Source organism: Pempheris klunzingeri, chromosome 22 (genome assembly GCF_042242105.1).
Source record: "Pempheris klunzingeri isolate RE-2024b chromosome 22, fPemKlu1.hap1, whole genome shotgun sequence".
Classification (NCBI taxonomy): Eukaryota; Metazoa; Chordata; class Actinopteri; order Acropomatiformes; family Pempheridae; genus Pempheris; species Pempheris klunzingeri.
The window spans coordinates 13,724,895-13,748,536 of NC_092033.1; the positions used below are offsets into that span (position 1 = coordinate 13,724,895).

At 40.6% G+C, this 23,642-nt stretch overlaps 3 protein-coding genes across 4 annotated transcripts in view; 1 reads left to right on the forward strand and 2 right to left on the reverse strand.

Moving 5' to 3' along the window:
- Positions 1-7,475, reverse strand: cwf19l1 (CWF19 like cell cycle control factor 1). The gene is made up of 14 exons (XM_070853995.1): positions 7,387-7,475; positions 6,581-6,665; positions 6,322-6,406; positions 6,036-6,137; positions 5,738-5,952; positions 4,418-4,533; positions 4,166-4,250; positions 3,878-4,036; positions 3,617-3,770; positions 3,430-3,509; positions 3,094-3,303; positions 2,171-2,290; positions 1,916-2,013; positions 1-975 (listed from the first exon to the last, which is right to left on the reverse strand). The coding sequence occupies exons 1-14, from the start codon at positions 7,407-7,409 to the stop codon at positions 831-833; spliced, it is 1,677 nt and encodes a 558-aa protein (XP_070710096.1). The 5' UTR covers positions 7,410-7,475; the 3' UTR covers positions 1-830.
- Positions 7,476-8,061: 586 nt separating this feature from the next.
- Positions 8,062-16,263, forward strand: dmtf1 (cyclin D binding myb-like transcription factor 1). 2 transcript variants are annotated; one of them, XM_070853993.1, is made up of 17 exons: positions 8,062-8,130; positions 9,470-9,585; positions 10,125-10,220; positions 10,654-10,739; positions 11,344-11,455; positions 11,728-11,804; positions 11,896-12,053; positions 12,149-12,181; positions 12,282-12,391; positions 12,591-12,819; positions 12,906-13,057; positions 13,135-13,320; positions 13,513-13,595; positions 14,378-14,566; positions 14,652-14,861; positions 15,241-15,346; positions 15,743-16,263. In XM_070853993.1, exons 2-17 carry the CDS (start codon positions 9,474-9,476, stop codon positions 15,775-15,777), a joined length of 1,974 nt encoding a protein of 657 aa, XP_070710094.1. In that variant the 5' UTR covers positions 8,062-8,130; positions 9,470-9,473; the 3' UTR covers positions 15,778-16,263. The 2 variants fall into 2 exon arrangements, with proteins under 2 accessions (XP_070710094.1, XP_070710095.1); XM_070853994.1 differs by having other exon boundaries at positions 13,519-13,595.
- Positions 16,264-19,697: 3,434 nt separating this feature from the next.
- LOC139221550 (plexin-B2-like) overlaps positions 19,698-23,642 on the reverse strand; it is a 166,959-nt gene continuing 163,014 nt past the window's right edge. Inside the window, exon 43 of the mRNA XM_070853452.1 lies at positions 19,698-23,610. Coding sequence (XP_070709553.1) covers positions 23,506-23,610 — 105 coding nt within the window. The 3' untranslated portion in view covers positions 19,698-23,505. The remainder of the gene's footprint in view (positions 23,611-23,642) is intronic.

Genomic DNA, 23,642 nt, shown 5'->3' on the forward strand with positions numbered 1-23,642 from the left:
GTTCAGCTTAAAACAAAAGAGCCTCCATAGAAATGATAGAAAAGGTTGGTTTTTACAGTTTTGTATTTATGAAATGTCTGTAATGGTTTCAGCTTTTATTTAGAAAGTTTTATCCAGGAGCTGCACAAAATGGAGCGTAGATGTTTTCGTGTATTTTTGTATCAGGAACAATTAAAAGACACTTTGAACACTGGAACTTCTCATAATTTTTGAGCTCGTCTCCCAGGCTTTGGCCAGCAACACTATAACCTCACTTTGATAAAACAAAATACTCAGAAAAAGAAACATGCTTCGCAAGACGCTTTGAGAAACTTTAAACTGAGACTTTTATCATCCTTACTTATAAAATTCTGCTGTAAATATCTCAGTTCCGTCCGTCACTTTGCAAAAAAAGTATTATTAAAAAGAAAACACTGGTATCAACAACCAAAAACTGATTTAAGGGAATAGTCTTGAAATTTAGCTATTTTTGATGTGAGTTAGATGAGAGGATAAACCCCCCCTCATGTCTGTGCGATAAATATGTAGCCTATTAGCTTAGGATAAAGAGAGAAACCTCTATCCTGTCCGAAGGTAACATCGACCTGCCAGCATCTCTAAAGCTCACAAATTAAACGAGAGTTTTAGACGTGCTAGTAGGTGGATGTTGTTACCTTTTGTCAGGCTACCTGTTTCCTGTTTCCAGTCTTTAAGATAAGCTAACAGGCAGCTGGCTCCAGTTATACATGTTTACGGCACACAAGAGCGGTTATCTCCTCCTCAAACCCTTCCTTTAACACAAACCCTGACTGTAGTGGTGGTAACTGTGTGTGTGTGTGTGTGTGTGTGTGTTAGTCTTCCCACGCAAAGTCGTATGGTTGGAAGTCGTCTCTCAGCTTTTTGCAGCTTTCCTCCTCCTCTTCTCTGCTCTGTTTACACTCCTTCCAGTCGGCTCGAGTCGGGATGTTCAGCAGCACCTCGCTGGCCAGAACCTCCCTAAACACACACACACACACACACACACACACACACACACACACACACACACACACACACACACACACACACACACACACACACACACACACACACACACACACACACACACACACACACACACACACACACACACACACACACACACACACACACACACACACACCAATCAGCTCTGTGTGACATTTGACTTTTGTGTGAAAATGGAGGGAATGTCTGACCTGTTTGGGAACCAATTTGATGACAGAAAATATCAAAACCATCAGGAGAGCACGACCCTGTTGTAATGTCAGCTAGAGGTAGGTACTTCTATTCTCTCTTGAGCCACTGTTTTTAATAAGCTATAAACTGACACCATTAAAAGCTGCTGAATCGGTTATTGGCAGATCTTGTTTGCAAAGCACACATGGATGTACAGACAACTATCGCTGGATTACTAAAATTATAAATAAAACATTTAGATGAAAATAGTAAAAATTATAAATAATAAAAATGAGATGATTCTCAGGTAAGGTCTGCAGTGTCTTATTTCTATGTTTTCTAAGCAGATGTGTTTGCCAAACCATGCCAAGGTCCCATATTGTGCAAAAAACCCTTTTCAACACAAACATGTCCCCAGTGTGACAAGAGAACGCTAAACTGTGTGATAAGACCTTCCTCTGTCATCTTTTATTAAATGTGTGTGAAAACACTGTTTAGATTTGGCTCCATTTATGATGTCATAATCTGTTGGACATGTGACCTCATCCAGCCCTTCAACAATAACTGTCTCCGCCCACTGAAATCGTCCTGAATCCACCTCACCAGCTCCCAGTAACACGATCAGACAGAAAAATAATGTGTGTTGAACATTAAACCATGCACAGCTAATCTAGTAGGACCTCCTAACACAAGTATGAACTTGAAAAAGGTGAAAGATGAGTGTTAAATGCAGACTTACCTCCCAAACTGCAGAGGAAAATGTTTCTGGATGCGGTAGAAGAGTTTCTCCTCCGAGTCCAACTCCACGTAGAAGTACGGAGTCCCTGGAGGAGCAATCTGAACACACACACACACACACACACACACACACACACACACACACACACACACACACACACACACACACACACACACACACACAGTGTAGGAGTTTAATCTCAAAGTTTAGAGGTGTGTGTGTGTGTGTGTGTGAGCTGTACATTTACACGCGCACCTGTTTGAGGTCGGTGTGTTGAGGAATCTCCATCAGTTCCATCTGTTGCTCCTGAGCCTGGACCATGAACGCCTCCTTGATGTCCTCTGTGGTGCAGCGGTCCAGCGGCACTGGGACGACCTGAACAACAACGGCGACGATACAAAGACCCAAAACTTCAAAGTCACGTGGACAAAATAATAGAAACACCTGCGTTTTGATGCAATATAATTATACAAACCACATCCTCCAAAACAACCATGAAGGTGAATCAACACATCACTACATTTAATTAGAACCTTCATGATGACCCCATTTATTTTCAAATCTAGGCTCTTTAAAGTTTAATTAGTGTTTTCTCTGTATAAAATCACCTTTGGCAATTAACCGGGCATATTTTTACTGTTAAAACATTTATTTTGAATATAGGATTAATTGCACGGCTGTTATGCTGAGTATATGTTAATTGAATACACACTCGGTTGCCAGTTAATTAGTCCATTTAATGTAGTTTAAATTAGTTTTAACACATCTAAATGGCCAGAAAACTAATCAGCAGCTATTCTGATAATCAGTCAGTTGACTTTATCTTGTGAAAATGCAGAAACAAACACTGGATCCTGCTTCTTTTCTAATCTATATTACTAAATTGAATTATTTTGGGTTTGGGCAAATGGTAAACTACAAAAATAATTGACAAATTCATCAAAAAATTGTTAGTTGCAGCCCTAAAAGAAGTCTTACTCATAAACTGGCAATGAGTGTATTTTTTAAATTAAAAGGTAAAGTTGCAAAGGAAAATTCATTTAACTGCATATTGTCCGTTACTGCCGAGCACCAATGATCCACTCTCGTGTTGGAGACTTCTTTAAACATTAATATCTCATTTTGGATTTCTTCTGCACAGCTGTTGTTACCCAGGAGCACCCTGACTGCTTTCCTACCTGTAGCTGCAGATGTTGGCTCCTGTAGTTCCTCTCAAACACCACGCAGCGCTCTCCTCTGCTCTTGTAGAAGCTCTTCAGGACCGACTTGTACTTCTCCATCTCCGTCACCACCTCTGAGCTCAGCTCCACCACAGACTGGTAGTGGCCGATGGGGAGGATCAGCATGTGGTGAGAAGTCAGGCCGCCTTTCGCCATAGCCAGGTAACACTGCAGACAAAATCCCTCCGGTAAGTGACTTCATGGATGTTTTTTAAGTACCCTCGCATATTAGTACACTAACATAGGTACTGGTGTCTGGGTGTGTAGTCATAAATATGTACTGTATAAACCTACATGTGTTCCTATGCTGATGACGAGGTGCTTCTCCACCTGAGGACTGGCCAGACAGAACCAGCAGGGACCAGAAGGCTGAGCTGCACACAATAAGAATATTAAAATAAACTTTATTCTGTTAGTTTGGACTCTACCACTGTGACAACAGATGTCGGTAATGTTTAGGTTGGACTCAGGCTGGACTCACGGTGCTTGCGGGGCTGTTTGGGCTGCCCCTGGTGATGCCCGCCTCTGTCGTGCTGCTGGTCTCGTCCACCGTCAGAGTATCTCTTGCTGCCGCGGCCCCGAGGACCCCCGCCCCGCTTACTGCTCAGGTCGAAGAAGAACTGATGGGCCGGCTCCTGAACACACATCAGAAAGGAGCTTTAGTTCCAAAACTTAACCCACGATTATCCTCTAAAGCGAAGTGATGTTGCACTATGGATGCGTTTCGTCGTGCTCCTTGTACCTCCTCGTCTGCGGCGCTGAAGCCTTTTGAGGCCTTTTGTTTGTCTGACTTGTCTTTCGTGGAGCACCTGTAGGGGTTTTCTGTCACGTCCTGTGGCTGCTTCACCAGCTCTAATGGATCCATAGTCTTCATGGGGATTATGTTGAAGGCGTACAGATACTGCAGCAGTCAGAGAGACGCACAGACAGACGACAACAGACGGATCAGGGTGATGATGGTATAAAGTCTGCATAGCTAGTTTGAATAAAACACGATGAGGCCATTGTTTACTCAAAGTCAGACACGTACTTTCTTCTTGGCGGGGTTGTTGACGGTTGCCAGGGCGATGAAGCGGCTGACATGCTGAGCATTTTCCTGGAGAATAACATGATTCCTGTGGACAGAAAACCCACATAGAGCCCCGTCAGTAGACAGTTTAACTTTTAGAAAGAACAGAGTGTGGAGCTCTGAGACATCGGTCAGCAGCACTGGGAGAAGCTTTGCGATGAATCCCAAACAATGTAAAAATCCTCCATTAGCAGTCCAAGTCCTGCTTCCTACCTGTATGGAAGTCTTTCATAGTGAGCGCCCTCTAGTGCGGCAAAGTGGTACCGTGGTTTCAGTCTGTCAGCAAGGTTGGCGACAGCGCCGCTTCCACAGAACTTCGTGTTCACTTCCTGCAACAGGGACACGCCAAAAAAACACAAGGGCAGAGAATTAAAGTTCATTCTTGACCTCACAAACAATCACACCACAAGATTGACTTCTGCTCTGGAGCTTTCTATTACACCACACTCGATTTTTGAGAGGACATGGGTGAAAGGTTCCTCAAGTTCTCAAAAGACATTTGTGCATCTAGGATTCCACAACAACTGCTGACGACGATTATACGATATGATCAGAAGCTCTGGAACAGCTACTTATATGGACATCAAGGTGGGATTGTTTTGTCAAATGAAAACGTTTTTTCCTCCTGTCTGATGTTTAAAGGACGCGAAACAAGTCAAACAGCAGCTGAAAAACAGTTCTCAGGCCGAGCTGCACCAACATTGTTTAATTGAATATAAAATGAAATGTTTTGTGAAACTTAAGAAAACAAAACATTTGAGATTAGCGATAGTGTAGGACAACCACTTTAACCCTTGATTAAGGTTTAAATGTTTTAAACAAGATCCAAGTGACTGTGCTGTTACTTAGAGTGGCAATACTTCATATATTTATAATACCTGCAGTGAGATTAAGCTCATTGTTTAGCTGTCCAGCTCACAACGTTACTGTTTTGGTTCATTCTCATAGAGTCATTTTCAGACGAAAACCTCTAAAACCCCACTGCACACCACCTGCTCAGCAGCAAACAGCACACAGAGACAGTTTGGGAGAAGCTGGTGAACACACTGGATCATTAAGCAGCTAGAGAGCCAGATGTTTCCCTCAGGAGTTGGTGGAGACCAAAAACAGAGTTAAAATAGAGGGAATGTTGGACTTACATTCATCAGGTTAACAGTGTCAGATTGAAAAGTGATGATGTTTTAATGTTGTCCTCAAAGCTTGTTTCTGCTGCCCCCATGTGGGCAAAACCATCCATTTATGAGTGACCACTTTCAGACAGTCACTTCTCTCACTAGTATTAGAAAAATATTGCTCCATCCAAATATATGTGGAATTATAAATCAGATTTAAAGAAAAAGCTAAAGTACGATATAAAACAGTTTTGGTACAACAAAGCTTTCTGATTAACTGTGATTAAATCCAGTTAAAAAGTGAATCCATGTTGAGTGAACCAAGTCTTTGTGTATCAGATGCAGCTACTGTATTGAAAGAAATTGTTCTTGTCCAAAACTATAATAATAATAGTGTTTACTAGTTTGAATTCCTGGTTACCGGGTTGTTTCCGTAGTGCCACACTCCCCGCGGCCACTGTGACGTCAGCAGGATGTCGACTCCCCTGAACTTGGAGCTGCTGGTCAGCGGAGCCACGAGGGCCGACAGATCTTTGGCGGTGAAGCAGTGAGCTGGAGCCGGTTCCTGCAGGGCCTCCCGACCGCTGACGTACGCTATCTGTAACCCCGACACGCCGGTGAACACGCCTCGTCGACCTAAAACACACATCAGGCCAACATGTTTGAAAAGGGAAGCTTGAATGTCCAAACCGAAGCGCCGGGCACACTCAGAGTCTCACCCAGATACGTGATGTTGTCAGCCAGCTCACAGCCATCGGCGCTGGGGAAGTTCTTCACTGTCTCCTGGCTTGCTGCTCCGAGGATGTACGTGTGGATGGGAGCTGAGGAGGCACAAAACACACAAGAGAGGGTTTAATAAACAACAGGAGCAGAAAACTGATTTCCTCATCAGCCAGCCAAAAGCATGACACAAACTGTCTGCACAGCTTTAGGTGTCTGATCTCCCACAGTGGTTCCTGGAGAAGTTTGCGTGTTGGAAACAGCTGGTCATCCAGATGTTCGTACCTTTCTTGGCTCCAGTTTTGTACTGCTGCCACTCTGCGTCGGCCTCTGGTGACGTCCCGAAAAACTCTCCAACACACAACAGCAGCTACGAGAAGACGTCAACACTCTAATGATCCACAAGTTAATGATTGGGACAGTTACTAACTATTACAACAGAATTAGGTGAGATAGTAAGTAGCATCTCTGGTGATTTGATCCCAATAGAAGCATTTCAGGAATAGATTAAGTTGCTGTGACTTAAAATTTCACACTGACTCACATCAAACTGTCCGGTCTTCTTCTGAATGGTCTGGACTCGATTGAACAGAGCGTTCAGTCTGCCTTCAACATCCCCACACGCCAGACTGCAAACACACGCTTTAATACTTTAATCTATGTCTTTCAACACATCATGGGACATATACAATAAGGAGCCAAAAAAAAAACCAAAAAAAAACGTAATATCCCTTTAAAAAAAACCAAAAAACAGCAAGACTCCCAAATAACTCATGATAAATTTCTGTTGGTTGACTTAAATTAAAATGCACTGGTGTATATTAAACAACATTTCAGTTCGGCAGACATTACATGACCAATACTGGGACGGATCCGGTGGTAACTCTCACATTACGTTGGTTTCAGTTTGATCATTCACACGATGAAAACTGGATTTCTCTGACAGTTCGTGTATTTTGGTGGAGTGCATGCATGCCGAAATGTTCAGCCCACATTACCGATATCAGTTAGGCTGTACTATAACGTGTAGGATAACTACAGGTGTGCCTGTGAGTAACACAACCTTCAATTATCTGAATTTTTAATGAAGTTCGGCGACGTTCGTCGCGTTTAGTATTAGATGTATTCAGACCGTGAAGCAAATGAAGCAACTTAACGTACTGCGTTTTACGGCGGCGCGAGTATTTTTATGAAACGCTCCTTTAACGAGCATATCATAAACTTTTAACCACCATGTTTTACAGGACATTGAAATCGACCACACATCACATCATGGCTGATAAAATAAACATTTACTGAGATGAAACGTAATTAAGGTCACATTTACAATATTTGTAGAGTTAAACTTACACTCTGACCGGCTGTTCTCCCATTTCTTGGACCTAAATTAAAGCTGCAGGTGTTGAATGTGAAATTTGGATTTTTGCAGCTTGAATCTTCCGTCCGTCGCGAATAATGGTCCGATCGAAATAACAGCGGAACCATTTCCGCCTCAACATATCACGCATCGTTTACATACAAAATATAGTTGCAGGACGTACATCAAAAAAGTCATTTAGTTAAGTTATTCAAATACCACTAAAAGTTTTGTAGTGTTTAATTTAGTGTCTCTATTTTACTTGAGTCACTTAGAAAAACAAACAAGTCAAGTTGTTACCCGGAAAGATATTAGAGCGGAGAAGATAGTTGCCAGGTTCGATTCTTACACGCAAATTTAATTGATTTGCATTCACTGACAAGCTCTCTACAAAGCTTTCAACTACATCCCTGTCTTCACCAACGATCTCGAGATTAGTTGAATAAGGATTGCTTCTCCTGCTTTAAGACAAGAATAGGTAAAATATTGAAACAAATAAAATGAATGAAAGAGCATTTTATATATTACCTGCGTTATTCAGAATCAACTAACTGGACAAAAGCTTCAGAAATTATTTTCATTTTCTTATTTTTTACAGAGAATACGTATTCTACAACCTTCCAGTTTACGGATAATAGTCTTATCTGGCAACCCAGCGGCCGTCGGACGGCCGATCCTCCATCCTGGCACTTACCTTCATCCTGGTAACTCACAAGTCCCCGGACCAAAAACAGGAAGTAAGTAGCCAAATCAAAAGTAAAATTCGCTTTCTGTTAGGTAGTCGGACGCGGGGAGAATCGCAAAGAAAGATCCGAGTGCGAATCTTCGACAATAAACCACCAAAACATCGTCAGACCGCCATAAGCTTCACCTTGTCATCTAACATGGCGCCGGAGATTTTTCGTCTTTCATTTAGCTGGGTAGCTTGTTGGATGCTAATGGTTAGCATCAGAGCATCACCAGATACTGTCTGCCTCCTGGAAACATCATTGAGCACATATGCTCTTGTGCATTTAAGATCACATGCTTTTATGTATTGTGTCAATAACGTTGGTGTAATCAAAGGTTTTTAGAAGTTTCTGTCACCTAAACTCTCTCATCCATTTCTGCGATGAATCCCAGTGTTTTCTGCACTGTTACAAATAGCAATGCATGGGACCCTTCCCCAAACTCAATTTAAAAATAGACAAATTCTGCATAGTCCTGTCGACTGTCGAAAAATAAATACACTCCCGATTTTATCATGAAGCAAAACCCTTTTACAGTGATCCAGCCTGCAATTTGGCGTGCATACTGTCCAACAAACACAACATATTTTAACAAAGTATGACCAATAAGACCGGCTGGTTTTGGTGGCTGCGACAACTTTCCGTTTCCAGTGGAGGGCGCGAGGGAGCAGTGTAAACTCAAAATACAGTTTTAGAATTTTTTCACTGAACTAACTTATGAATGGATCCTTCTTCTCACCTGAGTTTACTGACCCCAACTACAAAACAAATAGATAAAATGTACTGTAAGTACAGAGGAGTTGATTCCTGTGTTAGTACACAATTTGGCTTTAAATTGACATATTTTGAAGGGAGTTTGGTGTGAGTTTAATCAATTGCAACACCAACAGTTACCTTTGCCAAAACAATAATAAATAATCTTGATCAATATTATTATTTGTAAAATGGAATTAAAGTACACAGCACTAACATGTAGTTGAATAAATGTTCCATTTTAAGACCTGTGTCTTGGTTATTTATACAACTAACTAATCTATTTGTGTAATGTTGAGTTTATTTATAAGTTAACATTTTGGTCTGTTTTAAAACTAATTTTCAACAAAATTACACTCATCAGCCACTTTATTAGGTATACCTGTACACTCTAGATTCTACGTCCTGTAGATAATGAAAATAACTATTAGTTGCAGTACGTCTCAACGGACCATATCAGAACATGCTAGAACAACTGATTTTTCCACAGTAGAAACAGTACCCTGAACTGTACATTCAGCACAGTAGAGTGCTGCCCTGGTATTTATGACGTGTTATTACACAATCCTGTGGCCATGTTTTCACTCCTCACCAGGTGCATGATGAGTTCAACAGCAGAGGACGAGGACGCCGCAGAGTTAGAAACTGTCAAGTCCGTCACGCTCACTCAGGACTGCGATGGAAGCATCATACTGCACTGTCCTCACAACGGTGGGTCAGCACACACACACGCACACACGCACACACGCACACGCGCACACGCGCACACGCACGTACACAGTTTTTTCTGTCTCTTTGTTCCTGGTTTTCATTCTTTTTTGATCTTATCGACAAAGCAAATACTGCAACCTAACCATGGATTTAATTCAAATTGCAACAATTAACAAATTAATGTGTTGGTAGATAAACAGAAAATGAATATAATCAACTCTCTTTGTGGTCCAAATTTCTTAATTGTGAGAATTCACTCCTTTTTTCTTTATCAAGTGAGATCATGAACTGAATATTCTTTGGGTTTTGGGACTGTTAATTGGACTGAAAAAGCATTTTAAGAACAAAGCAAAATGCAACTTTGAGTCATTTTTTTTCTATTTTTCATTGAGTTTTTCAATATTTTCTGACATTTTAGAAACCAAACGAGTGAATCGATGAATTGTGAAAAGCAGTTAGCTTCGTGTAAACAAGTCTACGAAGGCATGGTCCTCTGATTGTACAGAAAATGTGTTCATTGTGTGTGTCCATGGGTGCAGATGAGGACTCGGAGCCCCTTCCCAAGAAACTGCGTGTCTCTACTGAAGAACAGGACGACTCGGACACACCTCAGTACTCTGTGGTCACCTTACCGAGTGAGACACACACATTTTTCATTTGAATCGTTGACATTATGTCTAACCCTGACATCTACCCTAACTTCAATTAGATGCTTCCCCTGGGAGAAGTGGGGACCGGGCAGAATGTCCTCACTTTTCAAAATGTCCTCACTCGGAAGGAAAACTCCTCACAATGATGAAAGTTGCGCCTGTTTAAGTTATGTGATGTTTAGCTGGATAAAAGGACATGTCTGAAATACACACTCAAACTCAAGTCTTTTTGCTAGAATAAAGGTTTATTTTCAGCTTGTTCTTGGGACAAAATATCTAATTTCAAGCTTCAGTCTGTGGTTTCTGTCACCGTCTGTTAGAAACAACAGTGCTTCAGTTTCTTGATTATAAAAAATGCCTACAAATGAATAAGGCTTTTGTTGTAACATTTGCTCCTTTTTCTGTTCCTTCTGCTCAGTGTCAGAGAACGATGAGGGCTTTGAGGTGACCATGACGGCCACAGCAGACGGTGATCTCTCGGAGGACGGTGTCGCTCAGATTCAGGTATTGATAAAGCCTCTCCTTTTTCATCTCTTTTCTGCTGCTTCTACCACTTTTTAAAAAAAAATTCCTGCATCCTAAATGAACCATCCCTTACTTAGGGTTAGGGTTAGTCAAAAAGTAAAATAAAAAAAATTGTTTCTGCTGTCAAATTGACATCAAAAGACGTGAGCAGGTCTTAGTGACCCAGGAGTCCTTTGGCCCTCTAACTTCTCTGCAATTTAGGAGTTGCTTTTAGAGTTCAAATGCTCTGTGAATTACTTTCAGAACAAATACCAACACAGCCTTAAACTTGGCCTGTTAGGAGCTACTTTTAGCCTCAGGATGTTTTGTGAGTGCGGCACCAGACGTCCACCTACCTCTAATCTGTGATGTAGCGAGACACAGCAAGCCTCATTCAAAAGTGGGCAAAATTAATCTGGATCAGTGAATAAATTCTTGACATGATAATTTGATTATAAAAATTGTTGTTGATTGATTTTTAAAGTAATGATTAATGGGCTAATTGTTTCTAGACCGTTGCAGCTAATACACCTTTGTCCCAGATGTTTCACAAAGCTTTGGTTTTGACGAATGTGTGGTCTGAAAAATGCTTTTGTTTGCGTAGATTCTCCATGAGGACGAGGACTCTCTCTCTCCCAATCAGAAGGCAGAGGTGTCGCCTGTCAGTCAGGCGTGGTTCACCACGAAAGAAGACAAAGACACACTTGCTAATAAAGGTACACACAAGGGCATCAGTGTCGGGGGTAATATTAGATTTTTCCCCCTAAAACATACCGTGGAAGAGTGTGTTTGTACACACATACATATATATGTATATATATATATATATATATGTATATATATATATATATATATATATATATATATATATATATATATGCCAAACTTTTTCACCCAGTGGCTCATTTAGCTGTGTATAGAACCACTGAGTCATGCAGTATGAATTTATCTCAAGTATGAATGACAGATGTCCTTTCTTCCATTTAAGGTCATAAGTGGAAACAGGGCATGTGGTCTAAAGAGGAGATAGACATTCTGATGAGCAACATCGATCGATATGTAAAGGTACATCGTCCTCATTGCGTCTGAAGGTGTCGAGTTTGGTTCTGTACGTGTTATCCATGTTTTTTAAGAACCGCTTGTGCGTGTGTTTCAGGGCCGAGGCATCGAGGATCCAGCAGAGATCATTTTTGAGATGTCCAAAGAGGAGAGGAAGGACTTCTACCGCTCTGTGGCCTTGGGGTTAAACAGGCCGCTGTTCGCCGTTTACAGACGAGTTCTACGGATGTACGACAACCGCAACCATGTCGGCAAGTGAGTTCATGAGGGGAAAAAATACGACAGAAAACACATCACAACTTGATTGTTTTCTCAGCTTGAATGGTAATCTGGTTTTTGTTGTCCTTAAGGTACACTCCTGATGAGATAGAGAAGCTAAAAACGTGAGTGCGCCTCTTCTTTCAACATAAAAAAAAAATAAATCACATGTCAGTTTTTTTAGTTTAGACTAATGTGTTGTTTATATGTGGTGTTTGTGTTCAGGTTGAGGGAGAAGCATGGGAACGACTGGGCGACGATCGGAGCAGCTCTGGGTCGCAGCGCCTCTTCTGTCAAAGACCGCTGCCGACTGATGAAGGACACATGCAACACCGGTACAGACAAGCAAGCATCTGAAAGCTTGCATAAACTTATGATATTTCTAAATAGTGAATTTTGTTAGAAAATACTTGCTTTGGAAGTTTTTCTATTAAACTCATGTCAGACTGATTTTGGTGTTTGAATCTTCAGTTAAAGCCTTGAGTTTTTGTATAATTTAAAAAATCTCTTGTTTGTCTTCGTTTTTTAAAACAGGTAAATGGAGCGAGGAGGAGGAGAGGCGTCTCGCTGAGGTCGTATATGAGATGGCGGGCGTGACGCCAGGGTCGGCGGTCACAGGAGGAGTTTCCTGGGCGACAGTCGCCGATCAGGTTCGCACGCGCTCAGAGAAACAGTGCCGGTCGAAATGGTTGAACTACCTGAACTGGAAACACAGCGGAGGAACAGAGTGGATGAAGGAGGACGACCTCAACCTCATACGCAGGTGCAGAATTGAGAGTGTGTGTGTGTGTGTGTGAGGATAAATCCACATTATAAACGATACAAATCTGTAAAGTTAATGTGTTTCAGGATAGCGGAGCTGGAGGTGGAGGATGAGAATGAAATCAAGTGGGAGGATCTTGCAGGCGGATGGAGCAGCGTCCGATCGCCTCAGTGGCTGCGATCCAAGTGGTGGAGCATCAAGAGACAAGTGGCCAATCACAAGGAGATCCCCTTCAGCGGTACACACACGCACACACACACTCTAAACCACATAAAACATGTTGACACTCACACGTGTGTATGTGTGTGTCCTCAGTCCTCTTAAAGGGTCTCCAGGAGCTGATGGCATCCTCACAGACAGTATCCGGACCAGGAAGTCCCTCCTCCTCCTCGCTCCAAATCCGACTCACCCGATTGGAGGAGAGCAGTGGCAACCCTGCCCCCAACTCTGTGGCGGCGCTGCAGATACCCGTGCAGATCCCGCTGCAGATCACTCACCTAGGTGAGCTGCACTATAGCACTTGTGTGTTCTGTTAGGTAGATTTAATGGTAATATGTAGTATAAGACTTCTATGCCAGTATAGATTCCCTCTACACTGCAGAAGTTCTTTGTATATTTGCAACTCTGGCTGTTTTATGTTGTCCTGTATGTCACTGATACCTGACAGTGGATCCCTTTGTGTTTCTCTGTAAGCTTCAGATTCTTCAGCAGCAGCCAGCGACAGTGAAACCATCACTCTGAACACAGGAGCCCTGCAGGCCTTCGAAATCCTGCCTGTAAGCACAACACAGTTTTTTCAAAGCCAGTACAATTATACAGCATGAATATAATCTGATATGTTTAACCTGCCGTTTACTCGAATTTTGCGTCAGTATTCAGTGTGAATTTGACAAGACATTCTCAGTATGCATAGTTTCTAGACGCCTCTGCCTTAGTGATTACTGATTCTTCAGTGGGCTGTCAATCAGACAGATAAGAGGACTTCTGAACCATTTAGACGAGGTGCTTTGAACATCCCCTCAAATCTGATTACATGGTCGTTTGTATTTATCTACAAGATAAGCCAGAGCTTTATTTATCCAGAGGGAAACTGTTGTGCAGCAGTTAGAAATGTCCAGAATCCAAATATACACAATGCCAAAAATCTGAATAATGTTAACGTTAAGGATCATAGGTACAGTATGTATGAAAAGTGGTAGATAGCAATGCTTGTATATCAATTCTTAAGTACAGATTTATTGATTATGTCCATGATATTTCACGTTCTGTCACTTCAGAAAGCCATAATGATTGTAATCCAGAGACAGTAATCCAGTAAGTGAGGCTGAAGCTCAGGAAGTGTTTAGAGCAACTATGAAATAAATCCAAAACACAGTTAATGTCAGTAGTGTCCAGTTAATCTTTTTAGCCCTTATTAAAGTTTGACTATTGCTCTAGAAAGACGTTGGAGTTTTTTTTTTTTTTTTCCCACGTATCCATCTTCCTCCTCCTGTTGTCTACTGATACACACCAAAATTATGCCGCCTCTTCTTATTCTTTCCCTTTTCTTTCATTTCAGTCCTTCCACCTACAGCCCACCGGCACCCCGGGGACCTACTACCTCCAGACAACGTCCAATCAGGGCCTGCCGCTCAGCCTCTCCAGCAGCCAGGGCCTTCCGCTTAGCTTAACTAATAACAGCACGGTTACCCTGACGACAGGCTCTTCCCCATCATCCCACGAGCACATCATCCTTCACAGCCTGTCGGTGAGTTTGATTAAGTCATTGCGGTATTTTCAGTCCCGCCTTGTTTAGATTGTGGTAATATCTTTGTGCCGCCCCTCCCTCACAGACGGACGGCCTCTGCTCCAGCGATGGCGTCATCATCCAGACAGTGACCTCTGACTCCGCCTCCTCAGACCCGCTCAGCCAATCACAACTGGTTGTGGAGACAGAGGGGCGGATCCAGGACGACCGCCTTGACACCACAAGTCTCCTGGACGGTTCAGAGAATGTTGTCACGGAAACACAGGAGCCAATGACAGACAGCTTCAATGACAAGGTATTAACATGAACCTTGAGTTGGGATGTCCAGTCTATTATCTACATGTTCCTACGAACTACATTATATACATGCTTTTAATTTGAAAAGTTCGCAATTCACAGCCTTCTTTTACTTTTTAATAATAAACTACAAACTCAATTATTGTAACTCCTTGTTAGTGAGAAAGTTGATAATTCTGTCATGTGTGTAAATGGAGTGGACAGTTGTAGAATTATACATCGACATTAACAAAAAAAAACAGATTATTCCATCCCTTGTAATATTCAGCTTTAGTTTGCTCCAAAAGAACAAATCACTCAAACCCTACAAACAACCTCTGACAGATCAAATGTATAATCATAATCAGAGTAGAGTTCGATGTGTTTGTGTGTGTCAGGAGCTGAGTTCCCCCTCTGTTGAGGGTCCCGTGGTGCATTCAGGGATAACACCTGGCAGCGCCGTGCTGATTGTGTCTCCTCCCAACATCAGCAGCACACTGACAGGTAACACACACATACACACACTCACACACACACAATGCTGAACTCTGATGTGAAATTAGTGTGACGATCGGACTCTGCAGCTCCCCCTCAGCTGTATGGAGCTTTAGATTTAGCTCATTCTTTAGCTGCCCTGCCCACAACTTTACTGTTTCGGTTTACTCTCAACGCTCCAAAAACTCTCAGACACTGTCGGAGATTAGCCGCTGAATATAATCGACCGTTCAGCAGCTCAAGAGCCAAATAATTCCCTTAGGAAATGGTGGAGGCCAAAAACAGAGCTAAAAGAGTGAATATTGGACACAACACAACTCAAAACAAGGATTATGTTTCTCTGTAAGTGCTGGATGTGAAAATAGGCAACTGTTTACCAATAACCTGTGTTCACATCGTTCTCAGATCCGATCCTAGAGAACCAGGAAGGCTCCGACTGAGCTGGACGTTCATCATGGTGTGATGATTAAAGGATGGACTAAAGGAGGAGGCTGCCCTCTGCCTCTTTCTTCCTCTGAGGTGACCCTGGTGAAGACTAAGCTTCTGTGCCGGACAATTCCACCACCAACAAAGGTGCTCAGACTCCTCCCCTGTTTCAAACCAGGAGTGGGACCAAGCTTAAGACAGACTTGCGTTGTTGTAAATGAAACTAGAACTGTTGAATCCGTCTGAAGCAACATATGTGTTAAGCTTCATACCGAACCCCTGGAACAAATGTGAGTGCAGCGCTGCATGTGCCCGGCCATCAACAGACAGCCTGCTGTGCCAAAGAAACTGTAAAGGCTGTGATGGACATGAACTGACCTTCGCCCCTTTTTTTAAAAAGAAAGACTCCATGTTCATATGCACATGTTATTATATAACCATGAAGAGAACATCCCTAGTGGATATCCCTTTTGTCGTGCATTGTGTGATTATAAAAATAAACTATTTCAATTGGTTTTTCTTTTTCTTTTAAGGTAAATGCTATTTGCACCCAGGTGTAAGTAGCAACCAAAACTATTTGCACCAAAAATATTGTAATATTATCGCCCAGGTGTATTGTATAACGGAAAGAGTAACTTTTGTGTTTAAGGTAGCTTGCCTTTTATGTTTGACTCGATAATAATATACTACTAATTTAACCCAAAAGAATTTCTTTCTGAATTGTAATCAGCCATGTTTTGGTGCCTAAACCAAACCAAACTGCAGAACCAAACTGGAGACAGTACAAGAAAACTGAAAACTTCATATCAGTGTCACAGCTGCCCTCACATGGGACCCACATCCTGGCCTTCTGGGTGAAAGGCTAGTCCCCAAACCAATCTGCCACCACAGCTACATCTGTTCGGGGAATAGAAAATAATAGATTAGAATAGATTCCATTCTATTAAATGATGACGAGGTTGCATTATAGCTTTTTTTTTTCTCTTGCCTCTTCCTCTCCTGTCTCTTCTCCACCAGACATTTTGTTCTAAACTACTAAAACTTACAACACAACATCAGCATAAAACAAACTGTGAGCTTTCTGTTTTAACTTGAGAAAAAGTGGAGCTCAGTTTGTACTGTAGATGTTACGATTCAACACAGAAATAAAGGAGGCAGAAGAGACACCAGAAGAAAACAAACCTACAAACAGTCCATTGAATTTGTTGTAGTTCTTCAGTAACAACACCAAGAGGCAGTGTTGCTGTTTATTTATCATTTATTTCTAGCAATGTATAATTAACAAGCTGTTTAAAAAGTACTATTTTCAAGATTTACGGAGGTAAAAGTAATGCTCATCAAATTTAAATACGCAGTTGACTGTAAATATCTGTTGCTTTCTGTATTAATAATTCTTAACTTCAAAGTAGTAAAAACAGAAATAGATGTAAAAGTACAAATTCTTACCAAACTGCATCAGGAAGGTGTTGGTGACGTATCTTCACATTTGTCTGCATCAGGTGGAAGTTCTGTAGAAAAACCTAAGAGTAAATCAGTGTTAGTATGTGTTATTTAAGTTTCATTACCAGTTCAGGGCAGGAAAAACCCACTTGTGCTCAGTTTTAGTTGAGACAAACATTTCTTTCCGCAGCAGCTCTAAGAGATGTAAATTCGACACAGAGAAATGATAATTGTGATGGTAAACAAAGAAATATTCATCAATAATGTATTTTCCTTATGCAGCAGCCTATTACCACTCATGAATTTAAATCCAGTGTTTAGCAAAGCTGCCTGTCTCTAAGGGGTTGTGTGAGCAGATATCCTAGAATGATCAGTTTCTTTGAATCATGAACAGGAGGCTCCTATCTGAGTAAAACTCTGTGGATATTGTGTGTCCTTGCCTCGGGCTGCCTTAAGTGTATCAGTGTGTTCCTTAGTTAAACACAGTTTTCTGGTGTGAAACATCCAGATAGGGTGTAATCTAAAGGATGGACAATCCAGGCAGCTCGCTGACACTGAAATCATCATATTTCAAAGTGAAGCAGGTCCTAACTACACAAGTCAAATATGTAACCTACATGTCTTGACATAAAGGAATAGTTAAGCATTTTGGGATGCTGAGAGTCAGATGAGAGGATTGAAAGTTCTCCCATATGTTGTTCGTTAAGTATCAAGCAAGAGCCAGCTGGCAATTAGCTTAGCGTAGCATAAGAAGAAATAGAATGTGCAACCGCAAAATGCGTGTGGATAAACCAGGCAAGATGAATTGTGTTAATTGGTGAACTTCAGAGTTTTTGGAAAACGGAACATTTTCCAAAGCCAGACAAGCGGTTTCACCCTGCGTCCAGTCTTAATGCTAAGCTAAGCTAATTGCCTCCTGGCTCTAGCTTTGTATTTAACGCACAGACAAGCATGGCATTGATCTTCTCGGCCAACACTCAACAAGAAAGTGGATAAATCAAAGTATTCCTCTCATTTTAAAACTAAATTCTAATAAACCTTGAAGTTCAGGGAGTTTAAGCAGTTGAGAAAAGGTAAAAACTAGTCTAGCAACATAAAGTCAAAGATCATGTGTTAAGTCATCGTCGGGTGCTTCTGGACTTCACATCGTAACTGTGACACATTGACAAAGATACAAAAACAATTGAAGAAGACTCTCCATTTGTATAAACATCTTTTATTGGATATTTGGACTTCTGGTGTTTCTACCCACTCCACTTCCTCAGAAGAATCACAGATTTGGGCCTCAGCCCAGTCCAGACCAGTTCCTGGTGTCTGGTAGCGCTGTTCTGTCTCAATAATCTACACATGGTCCAGTCCATCCAAAATCACTTGTTTCCTACAATGATGTTACAAGAATAAACAATGGGAAAGTTGTATTTGATGTACAAACTGTTATACAATGGTATAAACACATTTTGATGTTGGTAAAAACATCAGTACCACTGGGCAATTTTCTGTATAACATTCAAAACCTCTCAAAGCTGTTGTTTACTTGTGCCTCATATAGCAATATTTTTAAAATATGCTTTAGGTTTACATCATTAAAACACACAGATCCGTAGCGGACGAAATAAATCTACTTACAATGAAGGGCTCAGTCCCCTGTGCTGATCTCATCCAGTCATTACACATTCACTTTCCTGTACCCTTGTGCTTCAAGAAAACACTGAATTAAATATCACATACGCAGGTCACATCCATGTAATATATCTAATCTGTTCTGGAGCATTGGGGAACACATATATAACATCACTGTGTTAGTTAAACCAACACTTCAAAGGCGCTCAAATGTTACTATTCAGTATGATTTAGGGTAGAATATGGACAGAAAACATATTTCATAAATACATTTCAACTTTTCAGAACTACAGCAAAAAAAAAAAGTGGTCCTTTGTGAATAAACCCACTGAGTTACAGAAGCTGGTATAACAGAGGTTAGCTGGGAGAGAGGCTTGGCCCTCGGACTGGGTTGAGCCAGATAGTCATGAGTCCATGACCAGTCCTAATCCAAGTCCTTCTTAAATTCTTAGCAACACTCATTTTAAACGATTGATTTACTAAATTGGGTTGCACCATTAAAACTTAAAGAATGTATTAACTAGTAAAGATGGTGACTAGGATACATCAACGGCCTTGTGCAGGAAGTCGCTGCAATTTTACAAGTTAGCATAAGTTCTGAAAACTACAGTTTTGAGGCACAAACTATATATCTTTTGTAAATGAATGCATTTGTTTCATTTATGTCTGCATATATGGAAAAATATGCGTTTCAGACAGTCAGACAGACAATGTTTTTAGCAAATTTACATCATTATTAAACAGTATTTATCAGGTTTCAGATAAGTCAGCTGCTCCTATTACTTCTTTTAATCACTGTAAACTGATCGTTTATTAGCAAGATAATGTTAGCTTTGTCAGTTAGCTACATAGTTTACACCTGCAGTTAGTGGATGCAAATATTTAGCAACAACTAATCTCTATGCAAGAACCAGTTTGCATGGTGCAACCCAATTCAACTTAGCGATGCTTAAAACTCCACTTACGTTAGATCTAGGCATAGTTTGAACAGTTGTTGAAAACGGGTTCTGCCTTTTATACTTTATACATAACTGACACTGAAGTGAAACAGTGGTTTCCCACAAGATACAGCTTAAATCCAGTAGATGTGGACTTTCCAAATTGTCACACGCTTGGGAATTTCATTCCAGAACATGGTTGTAAATAGCTACGATACGACGACCCAAATTAGTTTAAGTACAAGCTTTTGACAGTACCAACTTTGCCCTCTCCAAACATCTCCTGTTTTCCATTGTGATCTACCACTTGAACCATGAACATGCAGTTAACCTACTATAAACGTGTATGTACCTCTAGACACCTTTTTTGGCTTTTACTTCCAAATCTTCTTTCAGTTTTACTCTTTAAGGCACTCGCTGGTGGCAAAAACAAGGCATAAAGAAGCTAGTGTTACCGGAGGAATAGTGATAGACATTATTAAGAGATAAATGCCATAAAATATGTTGAATTATGAATCATGTCTCATATTTTACAATTTAACCTATATTTGTAAGTGAGAGTAGATTGAGTTCAGCAAAACAATGTTGATTTTTTTCAAAAGGATTTAAGGATTGGAACCCAAAAAGTAAATGTGGCAGTTTGCTTTGAAAAGCTGGTGAAATTTTGATATCTGTACATCAGAACCGGCACTGACAACAACCTCCAAAAAAGTTTCACATTACAACAGTTTTTTTTGGTTTTTTTTATAAAAGTACCACCAGATTATGTCATTCACAATTGCTTGTTATTTCTACACTCATCAAACATACAACTCAAATGACGGTCCAAGCCTTGGAAATTACACACACTACAACACATAGTTTCTTGAAGTTATTTGGCACCAAAGTGGCTTTCTTAAACAAATTTCTGAGAGAGAAATGCCCACAGGAAAAGCTTTTGAGAAATAAAAAAAAAAATGATAGGATGTGTTTGTTTCAGTCTTTGTATCTGGAGGTCATGTGGTGCCAAATTCTGGTCAGAACCTTGCAGTGTGTCCATCCACAGGAAATTGAGACGAGTGAGAACAAAGATACAGCACCAGCCATATAAGGTCATATTGCTTCAGAATTTAAAGATGCAGTTTGTAAGACTCGAAACCATAAATCCAACAACCAAAACAAAAAACAAAGCAACTTCGGTACCAGGGAAAAAAAACCTTCTTTCCCAGGAGGCGAGAAGGTTCATCAACTAATTTACAAACTGCATATTTAATCTTTGATATCAACTCTTCTACATAAAGCACGTTGTCTGGGCTCAGAAGGCAAAGAATAATGTAGATATATGATGATTCAGTGGTGACAATGATTAATACTATAGCATAGGACAAGATAAATGAGTTATCTAATTTATACTTCAGTGGTGTAACGGCACTTAAATCCAAAGACTGTTGCAGATCTTCTTGGTCCATAATGCACTCATTTCTAGAGTGGTTGGTAATATAAATGATGTTATGGTTTATTTTCTCCCATATTTTTCTAATTAACAGTTGACATAAACATTTTCCCTCCCTATGCTTTACGGATTTTTTAAATAAATAATTCTTGGAAATATTGACTCCTTAAGTTTTAGAAAGACACTAATGACAATGATGCAGTTTAACAAATTGGAGGGTTTCTGCAGGTTTCAGCGAGCCAGAAGCAAAACTAAACCAGCCGATTTCTGATTAAACAAACTCCTGAATTGGCAGAAAAAGGAAGAGGCAACCATCAGTAGGCACATGCATATCCATTGAGCCTTTGCAGGTGCTGCGTAACAATTATTTGCACAAAAATACGAAAAATTTATTTATTTTTGTTCATGTCTAAGCAGAATGAAAGATTACTGTGTATATATAAGTTTTATTTAAATTTCTTTGTTCGATTTGTTTTTATGCATTTTTAAATTTTTCCATAGATAAAAAGGGCAATTAATTGTAAGAGACATCCATATTTTTGGTTGTATGTTTTAAATATATGTACCTTAGACTCTGCAGAAAGCAGTACTAATACTGACTGCATTACCCTAGTGAAATCAAGTAAACTTACTTAAAAGTATCTAGTAGTCTAGTTGCATTGGATGCATATTTTTTTGTCACCTTGTAGCTCTAAGAACACTGGAAATGGACAAATGGGCCTGTCATAAGTAGATTTAATACATTTGAACACATTATCACCTTAACTTCAGATTTATTTTAAGCCTTTTTGAAGGATATCCTGTCTTCAGAAGACATTTAAGTCATTTCCTTTTATGTCTGTAGTTAAAGAGAAATACAAAGAAAATGCTGAATCATATATGAAGGGAGTATTGCAAAAGAAGTGGAATTATGCAGATTATAAAAACAAAAATAAATTGCACTTAACAATACAAGAGTTTGGCTGTTTAGACCACATGATTAGGCAGTCATGATTTTTCACAGAAAGTAAAAACAAGCTGATCTTCAGCAACAGAGCGGCAAAGGTGTTGATATCTCTTCAACACACAATTACGCACAGAATATGACATTATGGACCAACCGGATTAACACTTTACAAAAGAAAATCAGTCCATTAAAGGATAAATTTCATGTTGTATATGGAAATGCAAAGCCTCTGCTTAAAGCCTGCATACAAAGAGTGAAAGTGAAATTATTCAACTGTGATCTGAGACACCAGCAAAATGTCATCAGCATAGAAACACATACTGCAGATAATCTGATAGGAAAAACATTTGGCCGTGATATACTGTATGTTGCCATTTGATTTTTGGACTCGACTCATCGTACCCTGAATTCACTCTCTTCAGTTGTGCCATCATAACCAAGACCTCTGACTGGCAAGTGGCGCGTACCGTAGTTGGTTTTCATTGGTCACATTTTTTTATTTGAGCTTGTTCAATGGTAAAATTTCATCCAAGCATTTTCATGCTTTAGGATGAAAACCATACTATGTTGCTGACAAGAAAACAGATTTCCTGGTTAGCATTTGGTGTGCAGACAGAAACTGACCTCTAATCAGACAAATTCACCCCAAATCCACAGTTGACCACGTCCACATTGAGTTTGTCGTCATAAAATAAGGAAAAAGTGGTCACAAAGCATCCTGGAGCAGCTGTACTTCCGATCCAAACTTGCAAACAAAAGGGCTGAGTAGCAAAAGGAAAATATTTGGTAATGTGTCATTATTTCACTTATCTTCTTCAATTACCCAAAAACTGTCATTCATTGTGCGGCACTTTTTCCTTCAGTCCTTATATGGTAAAATCAAAAATTGTGGCGTAGCAAAACCAAACACAGAAACAGCTAGGTCTGAGGATTACACAAACCGAATGCCCTAGCTATGATTAAAAAATAACCCTTTGATTTCACAGAGCTCCCATCTGCAGTCACATTACAGTCGCCATTTTGCATCCCTCCTTGGTATTTGTTTCGCGATGCCAAGCTGAAATAAACCATACAACTGTAGTAGATATCAGCACTTCAGTTACCACCACTCTGGGTATATTTTAACACTTCATTTGTCCAAAATCCATTCCTCACCCCTCCTTTAGTCCCATAACGCTTCCCCCTTCAGTCCTTGTGTGGTCAACGGCTTCCTGTGGCTCCACTAGCCCCACCCACTTCAGTCCTTACATGGTCAAACATTCGATAGAGTCCGCGAGCTCATCCTCTTGAGTTCTTAAATGGAAAACAACATCCGTGTTTTTGTAACCGTTAGCTCCTCCCTCTGACCCCTCCAAGAGGTCAGAGGTCAAAGGTCAGTGACCTTATTCTCCAGGGCGGCTGCGATCTGTTGGAGGCGGAGGGTGAGCTGTTTATTCTGGGCTGCTGGGTCCTCGTCCAGCGACTGGATGATCTGAACAAGACCACAACGCAAAATTTAAAATT

Excerpts from the sequence above, each read along its gene's own strand:
- dmtf1 (XM_070853993.1), top strand. The coding sequence starts at position 9,474 with ATGATGAGTTCAACAGCAGAGGACGAGGACGCCGCAGAGTTAGAAACT. Across the intron at positions 12,392-12,590 it reads GAAGGACACATGCAACACCG|GTAAATGGAGCGAGGAGGAG; the intron begins GTACAGACAAGC and ends TTTTTAAAACAG. Across the intron at positions 13,321-13,512 it reads GCTGCAGATCACTCACCTAG|CTTCAGATTCTTCAGCAGCA; the intron begins GTGAGCTGCACT and ends TTTCTCTGTAAG.
- cwf19l1 (XM_070853995.1), bottom strand. The coding sequence starts at position 7,409 with ATGGGAGAACAGCCGGTCAGAGT. Across the intron at positions 4,251-4,417 it reads TATGAAAGACTTCCATACAG|GAATCATGTTATTCTCCAGG; the intron begins GTAGGAAGCAGG and ends TTCTGTCCACAG. Across the intron at positions 4,037-4,165 it reads ACAACCCCGCCAAGAAGAAA|TATCTGTACGCCTTCAACAT; the intron begins GTACGTGTCTGA and ends TGACTGCTGCAG.